Source organism: Colletotrichum jinshuiense, chromosome 1, assembly GCF_051148585.1.
Source record: "Colletotrichum jinshuiense chromosome 1, complete sequence".
Classification (NCBI taxonomy): Eukaryota; Fungi; Ascomycota; class Sordariomycetes; order Glomerellales; family Glomerellaceae; genus Colletotrichum; species Colletotrichum jinshuiense.
In genome coordinates, this window is record NC_139302.1 from 3764579 (window position 1) to 3785333 (window position 20755).

At 54.1% G+C, this 20755-nt stretch overlaps 6 protein-coding genes across 6 annotated transcripts; 4 read left to right on the forward strand and 2 right to left on the reverse strand.

Moving 5' to 3' along the window:
• Window positions 1-2061: 2061 nt before the first annotated feature.
• Window positions 2062-3967, forward strand: EsH8_I_000950 (uncharacterized protein; the record flags this gene model as incomplete). Its single annotated transcript, XM_083268363.1, has 7 exons — window positions 2062-2180; window positions 2239-2272; window positions 2332-2508; window positions 2571-2625; window positions 2688-2921; window positions 2982-3710; window positions 3765-3967. The coding sequence occupies 7 exons, from the start codon at window positions 2062-2064 to the stop codon at window positions 3965-3967; spliced, it is 1551 nt and encodes a 516-aa protein (XP_083118801.1).
• Window positions 3968-5543: 1576 nt separating this feature from the next.
• Window positions 5544-8306, reverse strand: EsH8_I_000951 (condensin subunit BRN1; the record flags this gene model as incomplete). The annotated part of the gene is made up of 4 exons (XM_083268364.1): window positions 5544-5825; window positions 5885-7492; window positions 7540-8152; window positions 8215-8306. The coding sequence occupies 4 exons, from the start codon at window positions 8304-8306 to the stop codon at window positions 5544-5546; spliced, it is 2595 nt and encodes an 864-aa protein (XP_083118802.1).
• Window positions 8307-8964: 658 nt separating this feature from the next.
• Window positions 8965-12017, forward strand: EsH8_I_000952 (Sodium/calcium exchanger protein-domain-containing protein; the record flags this gene model as incomplete). The annotated part of the gene is made up of 2 exons (XM_083268365.1): window positions 8965-11606; window positions 11672-12017. 2 exons carry the CDS (start codon window positions 8965-8967, stop codon window positions 12015-12017), a joined length of 2988 nt encoding a protein of 995 aa, XP_083118803.1.
• A 716-nt stretch (window positions 12018-12733) lies between these two features.
• Window positions 12734-13123, forward strand: EsH8_I_000953 (uncharacterized protein; the record flags this gene model as incomplete). The annotated part of the gene is made up of 1 exon (XM_083268366.1): window positions 12734-13123. The coding sequence occupies one exon, from the start codon at window positions 12734-12736 to the stop codon at window positions 13121-13123; it is 390 nt and encodes a 129-aa protein (XP_083118804.1).
• A 1710-nt stretch (window positions 13124-14833) lies between these two features.
• On the forward strand, window positions 14834-15758 carry EsH8_I_000954 (phosphomannomutase SEC53; the record flags this gene model as incomplete). The annotated part of the gene is made up of 2 exons (XM_083268367.1): window positions 14834-14935; window positions 15051-15758. The coding sequence occupies 2 exons, from the start codon at window positions 14834-14836 to the stop codon at window positions 15756-15758; spliced, it is 810 nt and encodes a 269-aa protein (XP_083118805.1).
• A 475-nt stretch (window positions 15759-16233) lies between these two features.
• EsH8_I_000955 (uncharacterized protein) lies at window positions 16234-19928 on the reverse strand (the record flags this gene model as incomplete). The annotated part of the gene is made up of 3 exons (XM_083268368.1): window positions 16234-16697; window positions 16751-17439; window positions 17491-19928. The coding sequence occupies 3 exons, from the start codon at window positions 19926-19928 to the stop codon at window positions 16234-16236; spliced, it is 3591 nt and encodes a 1196-aa protein (XP_083118806.1).
• Between the last annotated feature and the right edge of the window lie 827 nt (window positions 19929-20755).

Sequence of the window (20755 nt, forward strand, 5' to 3'; positions counted from 1 at the left end):
CAGGGTTGTTGTTTATGGTGTCGGATATCGTTCCGCACTTGTACATGGCAGCGTTGGGTAGGATTGTTCCTCGCATCGCTCCCTACTTGTATGTAGCAAATGTTGCTGTGTCTTGTCTGCCGCCGTGGTCGCGGCTCACTTTCCGTCCAATCAACGACATTCAACGATGCCGAAACGAAAAAGAGGTTTGTTCTGAGCAGGTGTTGATCATATCCCTTCATGGACCTTGAGAGTGAAGAATGCCGGCCCAGAGACAGCGGATTGACCCGCGCTGGTCTTGAATGAGCCGAATATAGCAGCAAGGGAAAAGTGCTGAGGATGCAGGTGCCGAAGGAGCAATACAGGCCTCTGTAGTGGCCGTCCTGGAATCGCCTGTGGTCTGTAGAACACCTACTGTAATAAGGCAGTGTGGGTGCTATGTTACCGTGATGCTGCTGCGGTGCTGCGGTAACGTATCTTGTAGGTAGGCAATGAGATATGGACCGTCTGGCAAACGGGGCCCCTTTGAAAAACAGCAGCTACCTAGGTAGGTGAGATGGTTGATGGATGAACACCCACGCCCCTCCCTCACTAGCACTTTCTCTCCAAGCCCACGCCCAGTTGCTATTGCAGCCTGAGGTGTAAATCCGAATGCCCTGGGCTGGGGGGCCAGTTACACGCCTCATGTACCAGTACGGCCCTTGCAAGTACCCCAGGGCCCATCTCAAGCGGCCGTTTCCTGTTCCTGACTCGCTGAGCACCCATGCCCTCCATCTCTTCCCACGTCTCCATATTTATCTGGTGGTTGATCCCGCTTTTATTTGCAATGGGCTTCCAGTAAAGATGCTCTCTGATGCTGGAATCCTCTCCGACTTCTCAAAAGTCGGTTTTTGAGATCAGACGCCAGGGAGCTTGTATTGGGTACCTTGAGCTATCCATCAGCCTGTTGCTCTAGCTCCATTGCTTGGGCCATAGGCATGCCACCCCGGATCACAAGTCTGCTGCGACGTCTGAGGCTACTTCAACACACACCCACCCCTCGAGATTCCCTTTTGGCACCTCTGACCTCACCTCTCAATCCGCGTCGATCACCGCGGGGCTGGTTCTGCTTGACCCGTCAACCGTTACCTTACCCTCCTCCGTTCTGTATCCCTTTCCGCTCTGAAAGGCCGCCCTCCGTCTTCAGAGACGGTCACCACCCCCGGCCTTTCTTCACCGTTCCCATTTGAACCGCGAAAGAAAAAAAGACTTTTGCTGCCAACCCTTCGTTCTCTTCCAAAACCTAGACCTTTCCTTCTTGAACAAGCAACACCTAAAGTCTCCTACACTCCCACTTTCACGCGTTCTGGTTTCCTCCACCAGTTGTCCTGCTTTTCCCCGTCGTTCATGCGGCCGTCTACGCCGAGCCGGCTCAAAAACACACACGGCCAGATGTACGTATCCTTTCCAGTACGCACATCCCACTTGGATCTCGAAAGCCCCTCTGTACCTGGTCCATTCCGTTGTCCCACACCCCAGAGCTCGGTCTCCTTCGCCATGTCATCGAGATCCGTCCCTCATATTGCAGCCACCAACTTGGTATATCCACGCCACGCTTGCCACACGCCTTCGACTTTGGCGAGCAAACATCATTAACCTTCTCGACAGACGCAGTCTTTCGCCCATTATTCGAAGCCTGATAACCAACACGATATCGCAACTGCACCATCTCCTGGATTAACGAAACCCTCGGAATAACGACCGTGTCACCCACCATTCGTTGATTTTAGACAATCGCATTTGTCGTCGCTGCCCAACAACCGCAACTAATAACTCGGAGGGTTCGATGATTGCGGGCTGAACGTTGAATATTAAAAGAAGTGTTTCGACTTCGAGCGAGGGAAACCGACACGCAGTAATTCGAATTGTCGAGTAAATGGGAACGAGTTGGATGGGAACCGAACCAAGGTCGTAACGCTCAAACGCCAAGCCGTCGCTTTCAAAGCCTCTCCGCTGGAGAATTCTGTCGTCGTTGATCCTCCAACTTTCGCGCGGCGCGCCATAACATCCGAAATTTCCCAAGGCGCCACTTCCCACTTGACCATGGCGCAAGGACTTGAGGGCATCTTTGCAGAGCTGGGTATCTCGCAATACCTGAGCATCTTTCTCGAACAGGGGTTTGATACATGGGAAACGATATTGGATATTACTGAATCCGATCTGTAAGTCCACCGCTCGGTTCTCGTGCTTCGCCCTCGGGACTGACGAGTACTATTTCAGGGACGCACTTGGAGTCAAATTGGGACACCGCCGTGTAAGTACCGAATATAGCTGCATGCGACCGAGGTGGACAAAATCTGATAAGCATATTAGAAACTGCAAAGACGCATCGCCAATTCGCGAGGCCACGCTCCTGATGCATCGCTAGTATCGCCCACGAGAGCTAGTGCCGAGGAGCCCAAGCCTGAGCCTCAACGGCCAGAACTAACGCGCTCCGAAGCCAAAGATGGTCCTGTTGTTACCAAGCGCAAGTATCGCCGGCACCCGAAGGTTTGTGCTGAGTCCGCCATGTATCGATACGCGCATGTGGGAATATACTGACACATTGGCAGGCTGATGAAAACGCGCCAGAGCGGCCGCCTTCGGCATACGTCCTGTTCTCAAACAGTAAGTTTTCCATTGAAGCAGTACACGCATATGTCGATGCCATGAAACTGACCGCCGCACAGAAATGCGTGATGAATTAAAGGGTAGAAACTTAACCTTCACCGAGATAGCGAAGCTCGTTGGGGAAAACTGGCAAAATTTAACGCCTGGTGAAAAGGAACCCTTTGAAACTCAGGCCCTCAAGGCGAAAGAAAAGTACAACCATGACTTGGCCGAGTATAAGAAGACTGCAGAGTACAGAAAATACAATCAGTACCTGCAAGATTTCAAAGCGAGGCAAGCCAGCGCAAACCAAGGTATGTCCGAGTTCGCCAGCTAGTTGTGTATGGCAGAACTGATACTCTTTTTTAAAATAGCGAAAGAGTCATCTAAACGTCAGAAGCTTGATACGGGGGTTCGTCTGCCAAATGGGAGCGCAAGCGTAACACCGGGGAGTCTAAGCAGCACCGGCAGCGGCAGTGAGAGTCATCTAGGGAGTGAACCGCCTCCAAACCGGAAACAACGAGTTGGTTCTGTCGTGTCGGTATCGGAGTCACAATATTCGACGGTCATGCCGACACCGGTTTTGCACCATCATCCTACGGATGATTCGGTGCACTCGCCCACTAGTACTCAATTCGACCGGGAAAGTGCGCACTCGACGAGTCCTAGGGCATCCCAAAGTCGAAGTCGTCGCCCAACGTGGACAGAGAGTCAAGTGAACGCAGAAGCGACCGGGATGCATCTGCCTTCGCTATCAGATGTTTTCAGTAATGGGCGGGGTTTGAATGGTGTTTCGAGATCTCCCGAGGTGAACGGGTTTGGCGGCTTCCCACCCCCACAGCATCCTAGCTCGTCGATTCCACCGCCTTTGAAGCACGAGTATGTGTCGACAGGAAGCTCCGCCTCTTCCGGCTCTGGGCAATCATATCCACGAACGCCGAGCGAATCCTCTCTCCCGATCCACGCCCTGCTCTCCAACAAGGCCTCGTCGGCACCTGTGTTTGAGTTGCAGCCGTCACCGTTTACAACTGGGCCCCCGACGCTCTCTGATCAGAAGCCAGCATTTGCCGGTGCGCCGCAGGGGTCTCACGGAACCCTGAATGGTACTTTCAACCATTCTACACCTAGCTTTCCGCAGAAGCTAATGAGGTTTCAAGGTTATCATTCGCCGCCGCCTGCCTTGTTGCGCTTTCAGTCGAGTTCCTCTACGGGGACTGAGGCATCGCTTGCATCGTCTCACGCGTCTTCGCATGCGTCCTCGCAGACATCGCTCGGGGGCCAAGAGAGAGGCGATCCAAAACTTGATGGAATGAGCGCTCTTGTTCGGGCCGGCGAAATTGTGAACCGACGGGTTCAATAAATGATGTAAGACGCTACTGAGGCGTAGCATCGTGGTGGATTGCAAGTCTTACTGCAATGCTGCGATCTGTTGATTCCGTTTTCGACATTTGATTCGGTTCTTTGGTTATATCCTTTGACTGTCTATTTTTGTCAATGGTTTGAGCGTGTTGGTCGTATCAAGCCGGAAGGCTGATGTTTGGGTGTCTGAGTATTTGAATACCCTCATGGATTGGCATCTTGCAGGGCGTCATTTTTGGAATCATTGATGGGGTGCATTTGGAAACCCCTGATCGGCGTTTTGGTTCCGCGGATATGGCATCGTTTCTTCTTGCCCACTTGCAGGTTTAAGCTGCGTGACACGACCAGACGATAGGGTTATCTTGGGATATAGGGATGGGACGGGTTCTGCATGATACAAAAGTTCTCTGGGCAGTCGGAGATCCCCCAAAAATTATAAATAGTGAAATGAGAACAACTTCGAATTGAAGTAAATTGAAAAAAAGTTTTCCGTGGATCCAGAGTTGATGCCGGGGCATCTGTGGAAGAAACCAGATTTCGGGCTGATGACGTATATCCGCAGTTCTACGGGAACAAGAAGGAAGGAAACACTTTTTTTCCTACTTCGTTTCCTAGCTGCGAAGACCCGACCGAACATAATTTCTGCGTTTTCAACCCGGGAAGGAACACACGCTTCTGCGGACGGCCGCTAGTGTCATCGTAAGGCAGGCACGGAATGAAGGGTCCTTCCCGATCTGAGCCACCTGCAGGATTGAGGCGTGCGTTCGTTGGACAGCGCGACCAATCTCTTCCCCCTTCCCCCCAAAAACCCGAGCCTCCAACGTCATCATGTGGTCAAGTGCTCGATGGGTCCTTACCTGATCTGCGGGCCTTGGCGCTGTTCAGCGGTGCTTTGCCCGCCGGCCGTGCGGTTCCTCCTTCTATCGACTTGGTGCGTGGCTTCGTCCCCCTACAGGACCATGATTGCCGATCACTGGCCCATGCGCCTAAAAGGGATGGAATAATCTCACCGCCAGAACACGCCCCACCGAAGTCGGTATGCACACACACTCACATTCCACAGATGGGATATTGAAGGAGGGAATGGTGGCAGAAGGCGAGCAAAGATAGATAACAATCGCATCAGTCGCGAAATGATATTTACGTCCGTACTAACGTGCCTCACGCCGTGCCCCGGACAGGTCCTGCGAGCCTAACCCAGGCTGTTGGATGATGCGAGTAAGCCGTGCTGGGAGAGGGCCTCCCTTTTGAGACCGTAGCTGTCGCTTCGAGACAACGTCGAATCTTCCTCTCATTTTCAGGGACAACCAGATCGAATATACACGTCACATTGTAAAACATCAGTCGCCAACTTTGGATATCGCAGGAAAGAAACCGTCGATGGGTTTGCTCTCATTCATTACATAACACGTCACACTAGCCTCCCAACTCAAGCCGCCCGAATAAGGCATGACAGATGATTCTTTCCACCCAACCTTCATGAACGTATCCAACTTGCAGAAATCAACATGTCGTCGTTAAAAAAACGCCGGCCTTGGTAAACAATCACGACTCTCGCCTCCTTCCTCCAGCAGCGTCTACTCCCCACCTGATATCTCGGCCGTCCAGTCCTTGCGGATGTTCAGTTCCGTGAGCTCGGGAGTCTTTTCGATTACCAGACCCTTCTCGTTCGCAAGATGAAGCAGACTGATGAAGCAGTAACTTGTGGAAATGTCCTCCATCATCTGCTTAGGGTAGACGGACTGCAAGCCGTTCATAACTTCTGTGAACTTCAGTGTTGCCTCCTTTGACGTGTCCTCAGGTGCAGCCGCGGGGTCAGTAGCAGGCGGTGGCGTGGGGAGACGAGTGCTGTTGGAGTCCTGGAATCGAAGTTAGTACATGTGCATTCCCTAGCACAACCAAAGGGAGTTTGACTTACAGTATCCAGCTTCTCCAAGTCCATGCCCTTCCATATCTCCTCCTTCAGCCGTCTGACATCCACCCTCTTGGCCACACGTGCATATTGCACGTAGTCTGGGCGGAGGCGACGAGTCTGTGTAACAAGTGTAGTGCCAAAAGCGCCCGTCAAAGCGTTGGTGGTAGCATCGCCGTTAAGCAGAGCCGTCATGCCACCTGTTTCGGTGGCGCCAGCGTCACCCTCGTTGATAGGCGAGAAGTGCTCACGGGCATCTGCGAACTCGTCGTCCTCGTCGTCTAGACCCCCGGCAAATGGGAGAGCGTCGTCTTGGAAGAAGTTTGCATCGTAATCTCCCTCTGGCAGCGGTGTCTCCTCCTCGCTCTTCATTGGAGCCTTCTGCTGTGCCCAGAAGGCTTCGTCCATTTCGCCATTAGGCACGTCCCTGTCTTGATGCCCGGCATTGCCAAACATGCCACCTCTGTTTCCAAGAATCCGCCGCCTGCTGAGGCGAGCTTTAGGCTTGAGGAAAAGGTTGAGGAGGGACTTTGAGTTGAAGTGTTTGTCGTCTGGCAAAAGGTTTCGTGATTTTGACTTCCAATCCTTCTTGGGCATGGAAATGGCGGAGTTGCTGGAAGCTTGCGTGTACAACACATCGGCCAAGGTTTGGTCGAGGGGAGCAGAGAAGTCAATCTCGAAAGGTTCCTTTTCCTTCCGTTGCCGGGCAGGTCCTGCTGGCTTGTTGACATCCTTAATCTTTCGTATCCTCCAGTGTTCGGCACTCGACCAATTCTTCTGCAGAGCTTGGTCGAAATAGCCGAGAATATCCTCATGCATCTTCTCGGCGCTTTTAGCGTGGGACATGGAGACAACGAAGTCGCCGTTGTCTTGTTCAAGCATCTCGACACCGTCGCCCCCGGCACCATCTTCGCCAAGGCCGGCATCGTAAACCCGCATTTGAGGCTCAAGGGCAGCCTCTCTCGCCCAAGCCTCGCCACCCTCACCGAATGCCACATCGGCACCCAGGTCAAAACCGCCAAGGCCAAGGTCGTCATCGTCAAATCCAGCAGCATTATCGCCGTCAATGAACATGCCGGAGTTGTCTCCGAGGATATCTGCGGTCTTTTCCTTGTCTTGGTCTCCTCGCCAGTCTTCTGGTGCTCTCAGGAAAGGAATATCCATAGAACCCGAGGGGTTGCCAAGGTCAAAGTTCTTCAATGACGGGCAGACATCCAGCTCATCAAGCCGACCCAAGTCGGTGAAGAACTTAGCACCCAGTGCTCCAAGATCAATTTCCACGTCCTCGGCGGTTCCCTCCTCCTGCTCGAGCTCATCTTGTACATCTGAAGCATCGGGCATATCCGTGTCATCATTGTCATCATCCTCGGCTGTGTCGTTGTTCTTCCTTGTCTTCGAGGTGTGAGCATCGCCAACGTCGTCGCTACTATCGAATACGATACGTCCCTGCGCATCGATCATGAGATGGTTCAGAAGGAGGCCTTTGGCACCGCCTTCGTCGAAGTCTGCGGATGTCTTCTTGAAAAGGGGGTCCACAGCAAATTCCAGCTCGAACTTCTTGAGCTGAAGTGATGAAAAAGAGGGTGCGAGGGTTGCCTCGGAGGATCGCTGTGTCTACTAAAGTCAGCATTCCGTTGTGGGTCATGTACTTTCACGCATACCTTTCGCTTTGGCTTCTTCCGAACGTTGCCGTCCTCATCGATCTCTTCCTCACTCTCTTCGCCGTCGACATCATCGCCCTCCTTGTTCTTCTTCTTGCTGTTGCTGTCCGCAAGACCGCTCAACAACTTGCCGGTCTCAGTTGCGACACTGTCCACTCTGCTGGTATAGATCTTCACGCAGCCGTCTAACGTGCAACTGGCCTTCTGAAAGTTGACTCCATCGCCTTCCTTGAGTAAGGACATGTCGTGGAAGTAGTCGATCAGTGCGAAGTTCCAGGAGTTGTTTGCGTTGATCTTGTTGTCCGTCGCCATCTTCATCCATTCTTCGAAGTTGGCCAGAATCGGAACTCGCTTCATAGGCGTAACCGCACTTCCACTGACAACAAAGCCTTCATCATCATCCTCAATGACTTGTCGGCCACGGCTGCCGCGGGCATGAGGTGTCTTGGGGTTAGAGCCAGGAGTTTCATTCTCGATATCCTCCAAGCTGCCATTATTTCTGCGTAGAGGAGTTGCGGCAGCTGCCTTCAGTTCGTTGCGCTGGCGTTCGTGGAAGGCGTGGCGAGAATGCGCTCGCCGCGCCTTTTCTTCCGCATCATCGTTGAGCGGGATTCTAGGCATTGTTCAGTCTCGTTGCTAGGCAAAATCGGTGGGCTGGATGCGTCGCAAACATACTTGACTGGCGAATTTTTGAAGGGCGATGCATTCATCGACCCGGAGGTCGCTCTGACGCTGCCGGCGCGCGGTACCTGAGCCACTCGAGGCATCTTTAGTTGTTGGCGCTGAGGTTGTCGTCAGGTTCGTTGATTGTTGCTGTGCTCTACTCTGCCTTGTGTTTACTTTCCCCACTAGACACGAGCCAAGCGACGCGGAACAACAAAGTGGTTCTGCCTGAAATATTAGGTGTCAATGTTGGTATTTTCGGCCCGGATGGGATAGCAAAAAACCGGTAAATCATGAGTGTTATCATCACGTGATAGCCTTTCGTTATCTGCCGAGTGCTATGGAAACTGCTCTCATACAGCTGCCGTCCCAATCAGCCCCTCTCTCTTGAAGTTGCCGCTCCGATGATGCACAGCCACGTTAGAGGGGGACTTAACACGCATGTCCTTGGCTCGATCAGGGCAATTGCCTGCGGCGTGGCCAAGAACTTGCGACGCTCCCATTTCCTGTGGTGTCTGGGCAGGTTTTCCCGGGCTGCCTCCCTCAGACCTCACGAATCGTACATGAATGTGAAAAGTGCCTGCATCTTGCAGCTCAGCTCAGTTCAAACCCCACTGCAGCCTTGCACTTGTACACCGACTCAAGTCAGAGACATCCGTTCTTCCTTGTACGGCGGAACGAGCGGCATCACAAGCACGCGAACGCAACTGCAGTCTGCCATGGCTTCGGATGAGCCAATTACAATCTACAATTGACATCAGCATGCCAGCAACCTCCCAGCTCCGAGGGAGCGGGCTTCGCTTGCGGCCATTCTATGCGACTGTCTTTCTCATTACCCTTTTGGTTACCTGCTCCCTCTTATCGAAAACAACGGAGAGGCAGCTCCGTCTACAAGATGCATCTCCCTTCACCAAACGATCCGAGTCCACGGAATGCCGCGATGTCCACCGCGCCGACGACCAATGTGCCTTTGTGCAGGCTCACTGCGCCGAGGATGAAGCCGGGCTCCTCTCCTATCTCACTCTTTACTATTGCGATCTTGGCAACGCTCAGTCGTTCGCCTTTGTCATCCTCGTCTGCTGGCTTGGCTTGCTCTTCACCACCATTGGCATTGCCGCCAGCGATTTCTTCAGCGTTAATCTCAACACCATCTCCGCTATTCTAGGCCTCAGCGAGAGTTTGGCAGGCGTCACCTTCTTAGCCTTCGGTAATGGCTCGCCTGATGTCTTCAGCACCTTTGCGGCTATGGGCTCCAACAGCGCCAGCATGGCTGTTGGGGAGTTGATCGGCGCAGCCAGTTTCATCACCGCTGTGGTAGCCGGGTCCATGGCTTTGGTTCGGGAGTTTAAAGTGGGGAGAAAGACCTACGTCCGGGATCTGTCCTTTTTCATCGTAGCCGTTTGCTTCACCATGGTGTTCTTGGCAGATGGGCATCTGCATCTATGGGAGTGTATAACGATGGTTTGCTACTACATATTCTACGTGGTCACTGTTGTCACCTGGCACTGGTTTTCAACAAGGCGGAGCCAGCGGCGGGTCCGGGAAGCAGCCGCGCGAGGCCATGTCTACGGAGCAGTGGGGCATCCCAGCGATGAGCTGGCCCCGGAGCCGTACCGGGATGATCCTGATGAGGAAAGGCACGTCACCTCTGCTACCGCCTCTAATGCTGGAGACATCAGTACGTTGGAGGCTGGGCCAAGAATCGAAGTCGACGACCAGGATGAAGACGAAGATGAGGTCGAGGACAGCGACCATGGACGGCACGTCGTGGCGGAGATGGCAAGCAGTATGCGAGTGTTACGGCCTAGAGGCAGACGGCGCAATACCCTGACACCCATTCGTCCCAGCTTGGTTGGTGCCTTGGAGTTTCGGTCAGCTCTGGCGCAGTTGCAGAAGGAAAGCAACCACAGAATGAGACCGATGCATGGACGAGCATACTCAGTTAACCATCTGGGGACACACAACGAGACAGCCACAGCACTTGGCCCGCCGTCCGATTCTGGAAGATATACCATTGGTGCCGTCGAAGAGCTGGGGCAAAATAGGAATCGGGCGTTATCATCTGGTGACATTCCGGGTTCTGTCAACAGCCGCGACCAATCCCCTTGGCGGGGTTTCCCGCATCAAGGAACGCCGGCGGATCCCATCCAACATGTGAAGACCCAGGAGGCTAGGAACCGGAGCCAGTCGCCCGCCTACCAGATCGGTGGCAACCTAGCACCTCCTCCGATCGACCCAGTGCCCCAAAGGCAGGATAGTGGAGGCAGCGAGCAGTCAGATTCCCGGCCTACACCAGGCCAACTTTCACTCCAAATACCAAGTCGGCGAGGAAGCTTCAGCGACAGGTCATCACCCGTATCGCCCTTCCCCGGATACACAGAATCGCCTCTTGTGTTAACTCCAGCTGCTCAGAACGAGCCGACCGAATTCTTCATGCCGCCCGGTCCGGCGCGTCTGGAAGTCCCCTTTGCGCCTTATGAGATGGCCTCGCCTAAACCCGTGAGGTGGTGGCCGTATGCCGTCCTACCTCCTCCGCACATATTTTGGGCAACACTTTTCCCGACACTGCTTGGTTGGAAACAGAAGAGTCATTGGGATAGGTTTGTCAGTGCAATCTCTGTCCCAAGTATTCTACTGCTGGTGTTGACACTCCCGGTGGTTGAAAATGAGAGCGCCGATGATTCGTCCGACGACATTGACGTGGACCCGTTAACGCGAGGACACGCCCACTGTGATATGCCTGTTTCCGTGACCACCAACGAGGGCACTGAACAGGAGACGGAGTGGCAGCGCTTTAGACGGAGCACGCTGTCACATTCTCACGTGCATTCTGTGGAACACTCCCCGAAAGGTTCTCCAGCACTCATTGCAATCGACTCTCCAAGCGGTGCGCGTGTGGCAACTGAAATACCTAGCAACCATCCGCAACCCGTCAAACCAGCGGCGCCGTTGCCATCGGAAAGCAGTCTCGCTGCCGTCGATGATTCCGGACAGTGGAACAGATGGCTTGTTGCAATTCAACTCTTCACAGGACCCTTATTTGCTGTCATTATACTCTGGGCGAACATGAAGGAAGACTTCGACCAGCCGTACAAGGTGCTTATCAGATTCATTCTGTACACACTACTGGCGTCTACGATATTGCTCGGGTTTCTGCTCATGACAACAAACCCCGACAAGAGACCCAAATACCACTTTATGCTGTGTTTTATGGGGTTCATCATCGCCATCGCCTGGATCTCCACCATCGCGGGGGAAGTCGTGGGCGTTTTGAAAGCATTTGGAGTGATATTTGGTATCTCGGAGGCCCTTCTTGGGCTAACCATCTTCGCAGCAGGTAACAGCGTGGGCGATTTGATTGCTGACATCACTGTTGCCCGGCTTGGGTTCCCTGTCATGGCGCTGTACGTTCTCGCACGACCCCATTTGTCTCGGCCTTTTTCAATATTGTTTACTAATCTTCGACTAGATCTGCTTGTTTTGGTGGCCCCATGCTCAACATTCTCCTCGGCATCGGCATCGGTGGTGTCTACATGATGGTCCAGGCTGCCAATCACCGACACAAGAAGCATCCTGACAAGCCATTCAAGTACCACTCTTACAACATCCAAATCGGAGGCACCCTGATGATCTCGGCTATCACACTTCTCATCACCTTGCTGGGCCTTCTGATCATCGTCCCGATGAACAAGTGGGTAATGTCGCGGAAGATTGGTTATGGGCTCATTGTCTTGTGGATGATAAGCACCATCGTCAACGTTGTTGTCGAGTTGACGGGAATCTGGTCCGATGTGTCCTACTCTTTAACTATCTAATAGTAATTTTCTTTCTTGCGAACATAAGTACAGACTGTATCACTACCTTGTCAGTGTATTACAAACATGAGTATACCCAATCATAGCGTGCGATGGGAAGCAAACGATCTTGCGTCATTTCTTTTTTCGGATTGTTGACTGTCTTTACCTCAGCAGTGCGGTAGTGCGGATCTACATATATACATTAGTCTATAAAATGATATTACACGTTTGTTGTGACCACAGCCTCTTGCGGCCACTGTACACGGCAACATCGGTTATTCTGTTTCCTCGTTGGTGTCAAAAATATCCAACAAACACTGCGAGAGGGAACGGCCGTTTCATCCAGGAAACACTTGGCCCCCCCAGTTGACCCTTCTCAAGATCAAGCACGGTCCCACGTAGTACGTTGGTCGCCGTCTGATAATCAGTTTCACGCGGAGTTGCATCATGCAACAGAGCCATGGCGGGTTATTGGGACGAACATGTATGCCATGCGTAGCAAAAAGAACCGAAAGTGAGAGAAAGGGAGGGGGGTTGACCTTCATTCGTCTGATGTGTTTTTCTAAGATGAACCGCATATTTCAAGTCGCGACGTATGTAGTCGTCTATTGTCTGGCCAGGCGGTCTTGACCATTAAGATCCTCAGACTTGGCCATCCGAATGCATGATATTCCCGTAGTATCATTAACGACCTTACGAACTCCTGGAGTCTCCTGTTTTCGTTGAGAATAAAAATGGGCCTCGACAAACTCACCGACCTGGCCCAACAGCTTGCCGGCAAAGATCAGCCCGCAAAGGGCCAGCAGCAGGACTCTTCTCTGGTAACTAGTGGCCGGGAGTGGGCAAGCGTCGGCTCGGCTGCTAAAGACGCCTTTGCTGACTTCCAGACAAGCCAGGCCGCGGGCAAGACGTCCGATTACAGGGAGATCGGTGGCGTTGCCCAGAAGGCATTCTCTGCTTACAACAACACTGCCGGCGGTAACAGCAGTTGCAGCGAGAAGCAAACTCTCACCGAACTTGGAAAGGGTATTGCTGCTGGATTCAATGGCAGCAGGGCAGATGAGAGGGTGGGGGAGACGGGAGAGGTCGAGAAGGTAGCAGAGAGACACAGAGAACAAACTTGAAGTAACCAATATGCCGAGTAGTCGTGAGGAAGATCAAGGGGAGTTGGGAATTGATGGAGACCATACTGACGACCTTGCCGGAGAGAAGCGACAGAGATACCAGGGCAATCCGATCAACTCGATGAGAGAAGAAGATGGTACGAGGTTAACGGACGATAATTCTGATGCGGTCCCGCACGCTCCGCATGACTACGTGGAAAGCCCAGAACTCGAGAATAGGGCCTTGAATGAAGATGAGGGCGTCTTACCTTGTGATCAGGGGAGACAAGAGGAACCGATCGGCCTAGCGGCTAACCAAGGTGGGAAATACCCAACGCAAATTACCTTTACAGCTTCTCGAAAGCTAACACCGGCCTGGGCAGGACCCGTCGAAGCAGGCGAACGGGCTGGCGTCACTCGCGAAGAAGCAGAGTCTCTCGAGTCCTTTGCCGACAGGGGGGTAAGACAAGCAACCCGCATATTAACCTCTCGGTGACATACTTACAGAGTAGCTCTTAGAGCAAAAACCCCTCGGGTTTCTCGACCGACTGGAAAGAGTGAGTCACCCTCTGGCTGGATGTTTCAAAACAGAGGCGCAGCAAAATCGGCATTTGGGGGGTGGGGGTAAAGGGAATTTGGTGGTTTCGTATAGCTCACAATTTGAAACTGCAATATCTGTCCTTCAAGACGTTGTAGACCGTATTGCGTGCTCAGTGTCATTCTGGGATATTCAAGGCGTCTGTTAATTAAATCCATCTTGAGCAGCTCTGTCCCGTAGTATATGCACGGGGAGGACTTCTCGAACCGGAGCCGTGCACAACCTATCCCCCCTGCCCGCTGCCGTCCGACTCCACCATCCCGGAGCGTCTATCCCTGTTCAATGCGCCGCAGGGGAGGAAGGTAAAGCCCGCCGAAGCTAGTCGCGTCTTTTTTGCAGCGCCGGACAGTGTTAGTGGTTTCTAGTCCACTATAACATGTCGTCCCTTGCGCCTCTAGCGGAGCACGAGAAGACATTGCAGAGGCCCCATGGTGGGATTATTGACCACGTTTCCTGGCAAACAGGAACATCGTCATTCGGGCACTGCCACGACAGTTGCGCGTACGGTAGCCGGCAGTTTCAGAAATGACCACCTGGACTGGCGGTTCTCATTTCGTTTCAATGCCAATGCCTCGTATAAGCGCCCAAAATTAGCTAGATAGCACGCTGTCCTCAACCTCCAATATCAAGGACAGGACAGATCACCTCTGGCGGGTGATGATGAAATCTGTCAACTTTATCAAGGTAGGCCGAGTCCATTGACGTACGGTTGGGGTTCAGTCGTCAAATTGCAGGGGCTCAATGCCAGATATGAACATTTGATGTTGCTTTGTGGTCTGGAGAGAAAGAGAAGAAGAAAAAAATAGATATAAAGCAAGTCGGCATTGCAGTTCCAGCCAAACATACCGTTCAGTTCGTTGCGACCTGCAGCTCCTCCAATCAACCACCTCCACCCAGAGACCCTGAGTAACGACCCTTTGCCCCGCCATTCAAGCAACCCCGCGCCGCGCCTGCCACATCCCGAAGGAAGCTCCGACCTTCTTCTGACCGCTTCACACAACCAACCCTCCCGTACATTGAGTTTTCTGTGCACGCACTTCTTCACAGAGACCTTTCAAAACTTCACCATACTTAAACCCCCAAGCTCTCCCGACCCTGAACCTTGTGTGCGCGCGCATTCACAAACCGTCATAATGGCCAACGCTCTCCCCAGCTACCCTCCTCTTGAGGAGCGCCCCCTCAAGAACACCATCTGCCTCTTCGATGTCGATGGCACCCTCACCCCCGCGCGTCTCGTGAGTTCCCCCAAGCTTTGCCCACATGCTTTGCCCTCGTTGTATCGTCCCGCCGAGACAGCGAACAGCAAACAGAGAACAGCCCCCCGGCTAACACTCCCCGCCCGTTTCGCAGGCTGCCTCCCCCGAGATCCTCGACCTCCTCGTCCGCCTCCGCCAAAAGTGCGCCATCGGCTTCGTCGGCGGCTCTGACTACTCCAAGCAGCAGGAGCAGCTCGGCAACGCCACCACCCCTGTCACCACCCTCTTCGACTTCTGCTTCTCCGAGAACGGCCTCACGGCCTTCAAGCTCGGCCAGCCCCTGGCCTCCAACAGCTTCATCAAGTACATTGGCGAGGACCAGTACAAGGAGCTCGTCCGCTTCGCCCTGCACCACATCGCCGACCTCGACATCCCCGTCAAGCGCGGCACCTTCATCGAGTTCCGCAACGGCATGGTCAACATCTCCCCCGTCGGCAGAAACGCCTCCAACGAGGAACGCAAGGCCTTTGAGGAGTACGACAACGTCCACAACGTCCGCCGCGACTTCGTCGCCAAGCTGCGCGAGCGCTTCGGCCACCTGGGCCTGACCTTCAGCATCGGCGGCCAGATCTCCTTCGACGTCTTCCCCACCGGCTGGGATAAGACCTACTGCCTCCGCCACCTCGAGAACGAGGCCAAGAAGGAGGGCGGCATTACCTACGACCAGATCCACTTCTTCGGCGACAAGACGGCCGAGGGCGGCAACGACTACGAGATCTACGTCGACGAGCGCACCATTGGACACTCCGTTACCGGTCCCGAGGACACTATGCGCATCGTCAAGGAGACGTTCGGCTTGTGAAGCGTGCCGGAATGCAGGCTGTGAGGGAAGAGACAAAGTAATAAAAAAGGGACAAGCTGGCCGACTTGCCTGGGCAGATGCCAATTTTAAAAAAAAAGGGGTGTTTCGGAGAGACCATGGTCTAGCCTTTTAGACTTGGGCTGCGATGTATGGGGAACAACAGACCTCTACATGTTGAGAGTGGTCACAACCTCTCCCAATTTCGACTTTTTGTAGGGCAAATGGAATATGCCAAAAAGAAATTTATGACCAAAAACTACATTGTTCCTCGCCCAGCGTGACATTTGATGAGTAGAGTTTGCAAATGAGGTGGGAAGTTGCTTATGACATATTTAATAAATTTAGGTAAAATCATCAGGTCATCAAGCTCTCGCCGTGTACCTTGTCGTTTCTCTCAGCTCGCCTTGGATGGTGGGGGAATTATTTAAAAAAGAAGCAAGAAAAATGTTGCCAGCCGCCGGACCAAATTGTCTCTCTACCGGCCAAACTCCAGATGAGGCACAATCACCGGTCCATACTTCGTCGGCGCCGTGAAAGCACCGTCACCTTGCACCACAAAGTCAACCGCCAAACTCAACTTCTGCAGGCCCTGGCCATTCGCTGCGTTAGCCGCGTATTGCGTGCCGGGGACGGCTTCGGGGTCGTATGCCACTACCGCCACGTAGTTTCTCCGTCCCATGAGCTTCTTCAGCTCGCGTCCGGAGCCGCTGGCATCGGTATGGAAAATCTCCATCATGTCTTCCTTCGTATCTGAGACCTCATGGTTGGACTTTTGTCCATTCTGAGGTACGTAGAGGCTCTTGTTGTTGTGGAGGAGCTTGAGAATGTAGTTGCTCGCAGGCTGGGCAACAATGGGAGATGTGATGACTTGGTACATTGTCTTGTGGTCGCTTGGATGCGTCGGGTCGTGGACCAAGCCTGCTCCAGCACAGTTGACGTCTGGAAACATGTTAGAGTCATAAATGCAAGTGCGGCTAGCGGTGGTAACTTACCTCCCGATAGGAAAGTCATGCGAATGCCCTTTTGTTGGGATATGCCCTGAAGGGTCCGGATGAAGTACGTCCTCTCCAAATCCTTCGAGTCGTGGGTCCACATGTCCTTGAGGATTTCAGCAATGTCGATTTCGCCAAATTGGTTCAGAACGTTGCCCATGAGACCAGACTTTCCGACAGCCTTTTTCACTTGGGTGAAACCCTGTGCCACCACGTCCTTGCCGCCAACAACGCCGGCTACTGAGCTCGTGACCTTGCCAAGCAAGTTGTACGACGAGTTGACAACCTTCTTGCCAGTCGCAACAGCCCCGGCCAAGCTTTCGACTGCCTCGAGACGGGGGTATACCAAGGGTACGGACACCATCCAGATGCAGTGTTGGACGCTGGGGGGTAGCGTCGCAACCTTGGGGAAGATGCCCTGGTAGGTAGGGCCGGCCATGACTCGACTCTGGTTCCTCTCGGACCTGCAGTCAGGCCCGACAACAACAACTGCTGGACCAAGATACTTCACAAAGTGCCAGCCCTGGCCAGTGATCGTGAAAAGATCCATGTCGTTGCTAACATTACGTAGGATCTCCACTGTTGTGTGATGCTGGAAAAGCAAGTACATTTCGACTGCTATGCGACCGACGTTCTTGAACATCTGGGACCCTTGCATGTACTCGGGGTACGAGCCGTATCCATCGAAACTGTAGGAAGTCAGTTTTATGAATAAAAATCTGTACATTTTGGCAACCTACATGTCATGGTCGTCGATCTGCAGCACATGCGGGATCTGAGCAAAGGCCTCCCTCAGATATGGTTGATCAAAATGGCTGGTGTAGTAATGGAAGTATGCGTGTGAGACATCTTCCTCGTGGCGAGCAGTCCACTGAGCATTCTTCCTGTTATCCCTACCGCTCATCGCCAACCACTGCTTCAGCAGCGGAACTTCTTTCCATAGCCTGTCGCCGTAAATTTGGTCGCCCAGACCAAGCTGCACATGAAAGCCGCCGCAGTCGACGTTCTTCTGAAGCACGTCCTTCCACATGAAGCCAACGCCGCCAAGTTTGGAACGTTCACTCTGAGATGTTGAAGCAGCGAAGTCATTGTTCGAGTGAGCGATAAATTTCCACCCAATTTCATGGCGGCCAGCAACCACAAACTCGTATCTAGTGCATCCCAAATGAGAAGTCACAGCGTATGTCCATCTCTCCGTTCCGTTTTCGCTCATGGGCAACTCAACATCATACTTGTAAAACGTCCAGCGCTGATGAGTAAAGATGTTGTGCGGTACCAACTGTCGTGGATTAGGAGACAGATCGGCGCTCGGATGGATGTGGATGGTCGGGGGTTGTGGCGCATCTGTCACGATCATGATGCTTCCCAACCAAGCTCCCTTCTCAAAGTCCATGTTGCAGTAACGCAAGTAGGGGCCGAAGTACACGCCGTTTGTTGGCTGGATCCTGTACATGTCGACGCCAGCACTGGGGGGCGGCCCAGAAAACCCGGCAGTTGTGGGCGTCTGGGACGCGGCGACGCTCATTATGCTCTCAGCATAGCCAGGTGTCTGGGGAGGAAACATTGGCGATCCGAGAGACTGCTTTCCAAACATGGGAGATGCAAGAGGATTGCCGTACGTCGATGCTGTAGGCGATAACGGGGCTGCTTCATGTTGGATCGGATTGGGACCCTTGGGAAACTCCCACTGCGTGGCTTGGGAGGCCAAGTGGATATAGTAGTACTGTCCGGAGTTTTGGTCGAGATGGGCAATCCAGCCCTCTGGCAGAGGTGGCGGTGAGGATGGGCCAGCAGCTTGAAATGACGGGGGCACTTGGACGGTTTGCACAACTGGGACGCTTTGTACCGACGATTGCCCATTCTGCTCCGGCCTGGGGTCGTTGGCGAAAGCCGGGTGGCCTTGGAGCGAAGGTGATGCCAACCCTGCTGCTGCGGGACCAACGGTCGCGGCCTTCTTAGGAGGCGATTGGGCGGAGGTGGCAGAAGCCACAGACACCGACGGCGTTGAGTCTGCCCTTTGTTGAGTAGGGCGCTGCTTCTCGGCGGGGTATGATGAGCTGCCTCCAGGGTTGACGCTCGAGTAGGCTGGGGGAGGGGAATTCGTGTCCAGCCTCTGCATATCCTGTTCTAGTACACTGACCTGCAGGGCCGGCTGGTCGCCTTGATCCGCTGCCTGCTGAGGAGGAGGACTGAATGTGGCCTGCGTAGGGCTTGTCACCGGGTTCATCCCCTGATACACTGTTGGTGGCCCATGTGGTTGATTCTCTGGATTCTCTGTGGGTGTCCACGGCCGGGCGGGGGGTGGTGCCCCGCCATACTGCGCCAACCGCTGAGAGGCAGCGGCGCTCTGTGCTTGCTGCGCCTGGAGACTGGTCAACGTCGCCGTGCCCGAGATGCCGGAGGCGGCGTATCGCGCCTCGATGCCGCCGCCAGGGATGATGCCCGGTTCCACAATCGGGGTCTCAGGCGGGGGTGGAGATCCCCGGCTGGCACGGGTCGTAGAGGTAGAGGCAGTAGAGGCGAACCTGTTCACACTGTTCTGGCCTGGCATGTCAAGATGGTCAGAAGTCTGGGGCGGCAGGCTCTGGTACTGGCTCTGCGCAGGTGGCGTGGAGCTGGATGCGCCAGCCGGAGGGGGGTAGTAAGGCTTCTTGGTGTAAGAAGGGTAGTTTGTGGTGGAAGCAACCGGACGCTGAGGCTGCGGCGCGGTCAACGGCTTTGCGAAGAGACCACCGTCATCGCCTGCTGGGCTCTGAGGGGATGTAGCCCCCAACGGTCTTGGGCCGGTGCCGCGTCGCTCGGCGAGGGTCGGGCTCTTGGTCTCGACAGGACTGGCGTTCAAGCGCGGCGCGGTATCATTGTAGTCGGAGCCAAAACGCTTCGGGGCGGTGATGACAGGCTTGGTTGGTTTCCCAGGGCGAAGGTCTTCCTCGTCGGGGTAAGGCAGAGGGGCAGCGGAGCTCGAGGCGCCCGGCGGAAGAGGAAAGGTTGGCTTCGATGTGAAGGGGGACGATGCCGAGGCGGACGGAGGGGCCGGGTACCTGAAGCGGTCGCTGGCAGGAAGGGGACTCTGAGGCTTGAATATTCTCAAGGGTTCAACTGTCGGGCTATCGCAATCTTCTTCGGAGGGTTTGTTAAGAAACAGCTCTGCGTCAGGGACGCCGCGACTGCGCTCCATGATGGGTCGGTCGTGCCTAGGCAAGTCTGTAACTAGAGCCGACTTGCGCAGGTACGCGCAGGCTTGATGCAGGATGCGAATGACGCACTGCGAATGCCCAAGTCTGCAGGTCAGGGGAATAAAAAAAAAGTTATTTATAGGAGCTGTCGAAGCTCGCCGTTCTCTTGAGAGGATCGCAGCTGATGGGGGGTTGGTGGGGTTCGAGTCTCACGGGGGAGGTCGCAGATATGGCCGGCCGCTCGTCTGGCCCGATAGATGGACGAAACAGATGCGGCGCAAAAAAAAGGCCAAAGAATATGTGTTTCGAGAGGAAAAGAAGAGATCGAGACTGTCAGGCAGATAAGAGTGAATTCATGGGAAGAATAAGAACATGCCAGATAGGACGAGGGAAGCGCCAGGTAGGGTTTTGGGTCTGGCGGCGGGAAGCATTGGGCGAAATGCAAAGAGGCATGGGATGGCATAGGATGGCATGGGACGGGGAACTGGGGGGTTCGTCAGCGGCACAGAGAGAGTGAGCGAGTGAGGGGAGGGGGGTCTCACGGCACAGGCACGGGAGGGCCTGGCCGGGCTGGCATGGCATTGCAGGGAATGAGCCATTCAGTATTAAGGTATGGGCCGTACCTTACGCAGTATGGGACTGCTGCCCAGGACTCATTCACTTTCAGGCGGGCGGCATCAGGAGCCAAAGAGCCTGAAGCACCATGGGCTATGGAGCCCTGCATGGTGGTATCTTGCCTAGCGAAGCTCGATGATTGGCCATGTGTCGTGGGCGCTTAGAGACTGAGCAGCAGCAAATGACATCTTCACCTCGAAGTTGCAAGCGCCTG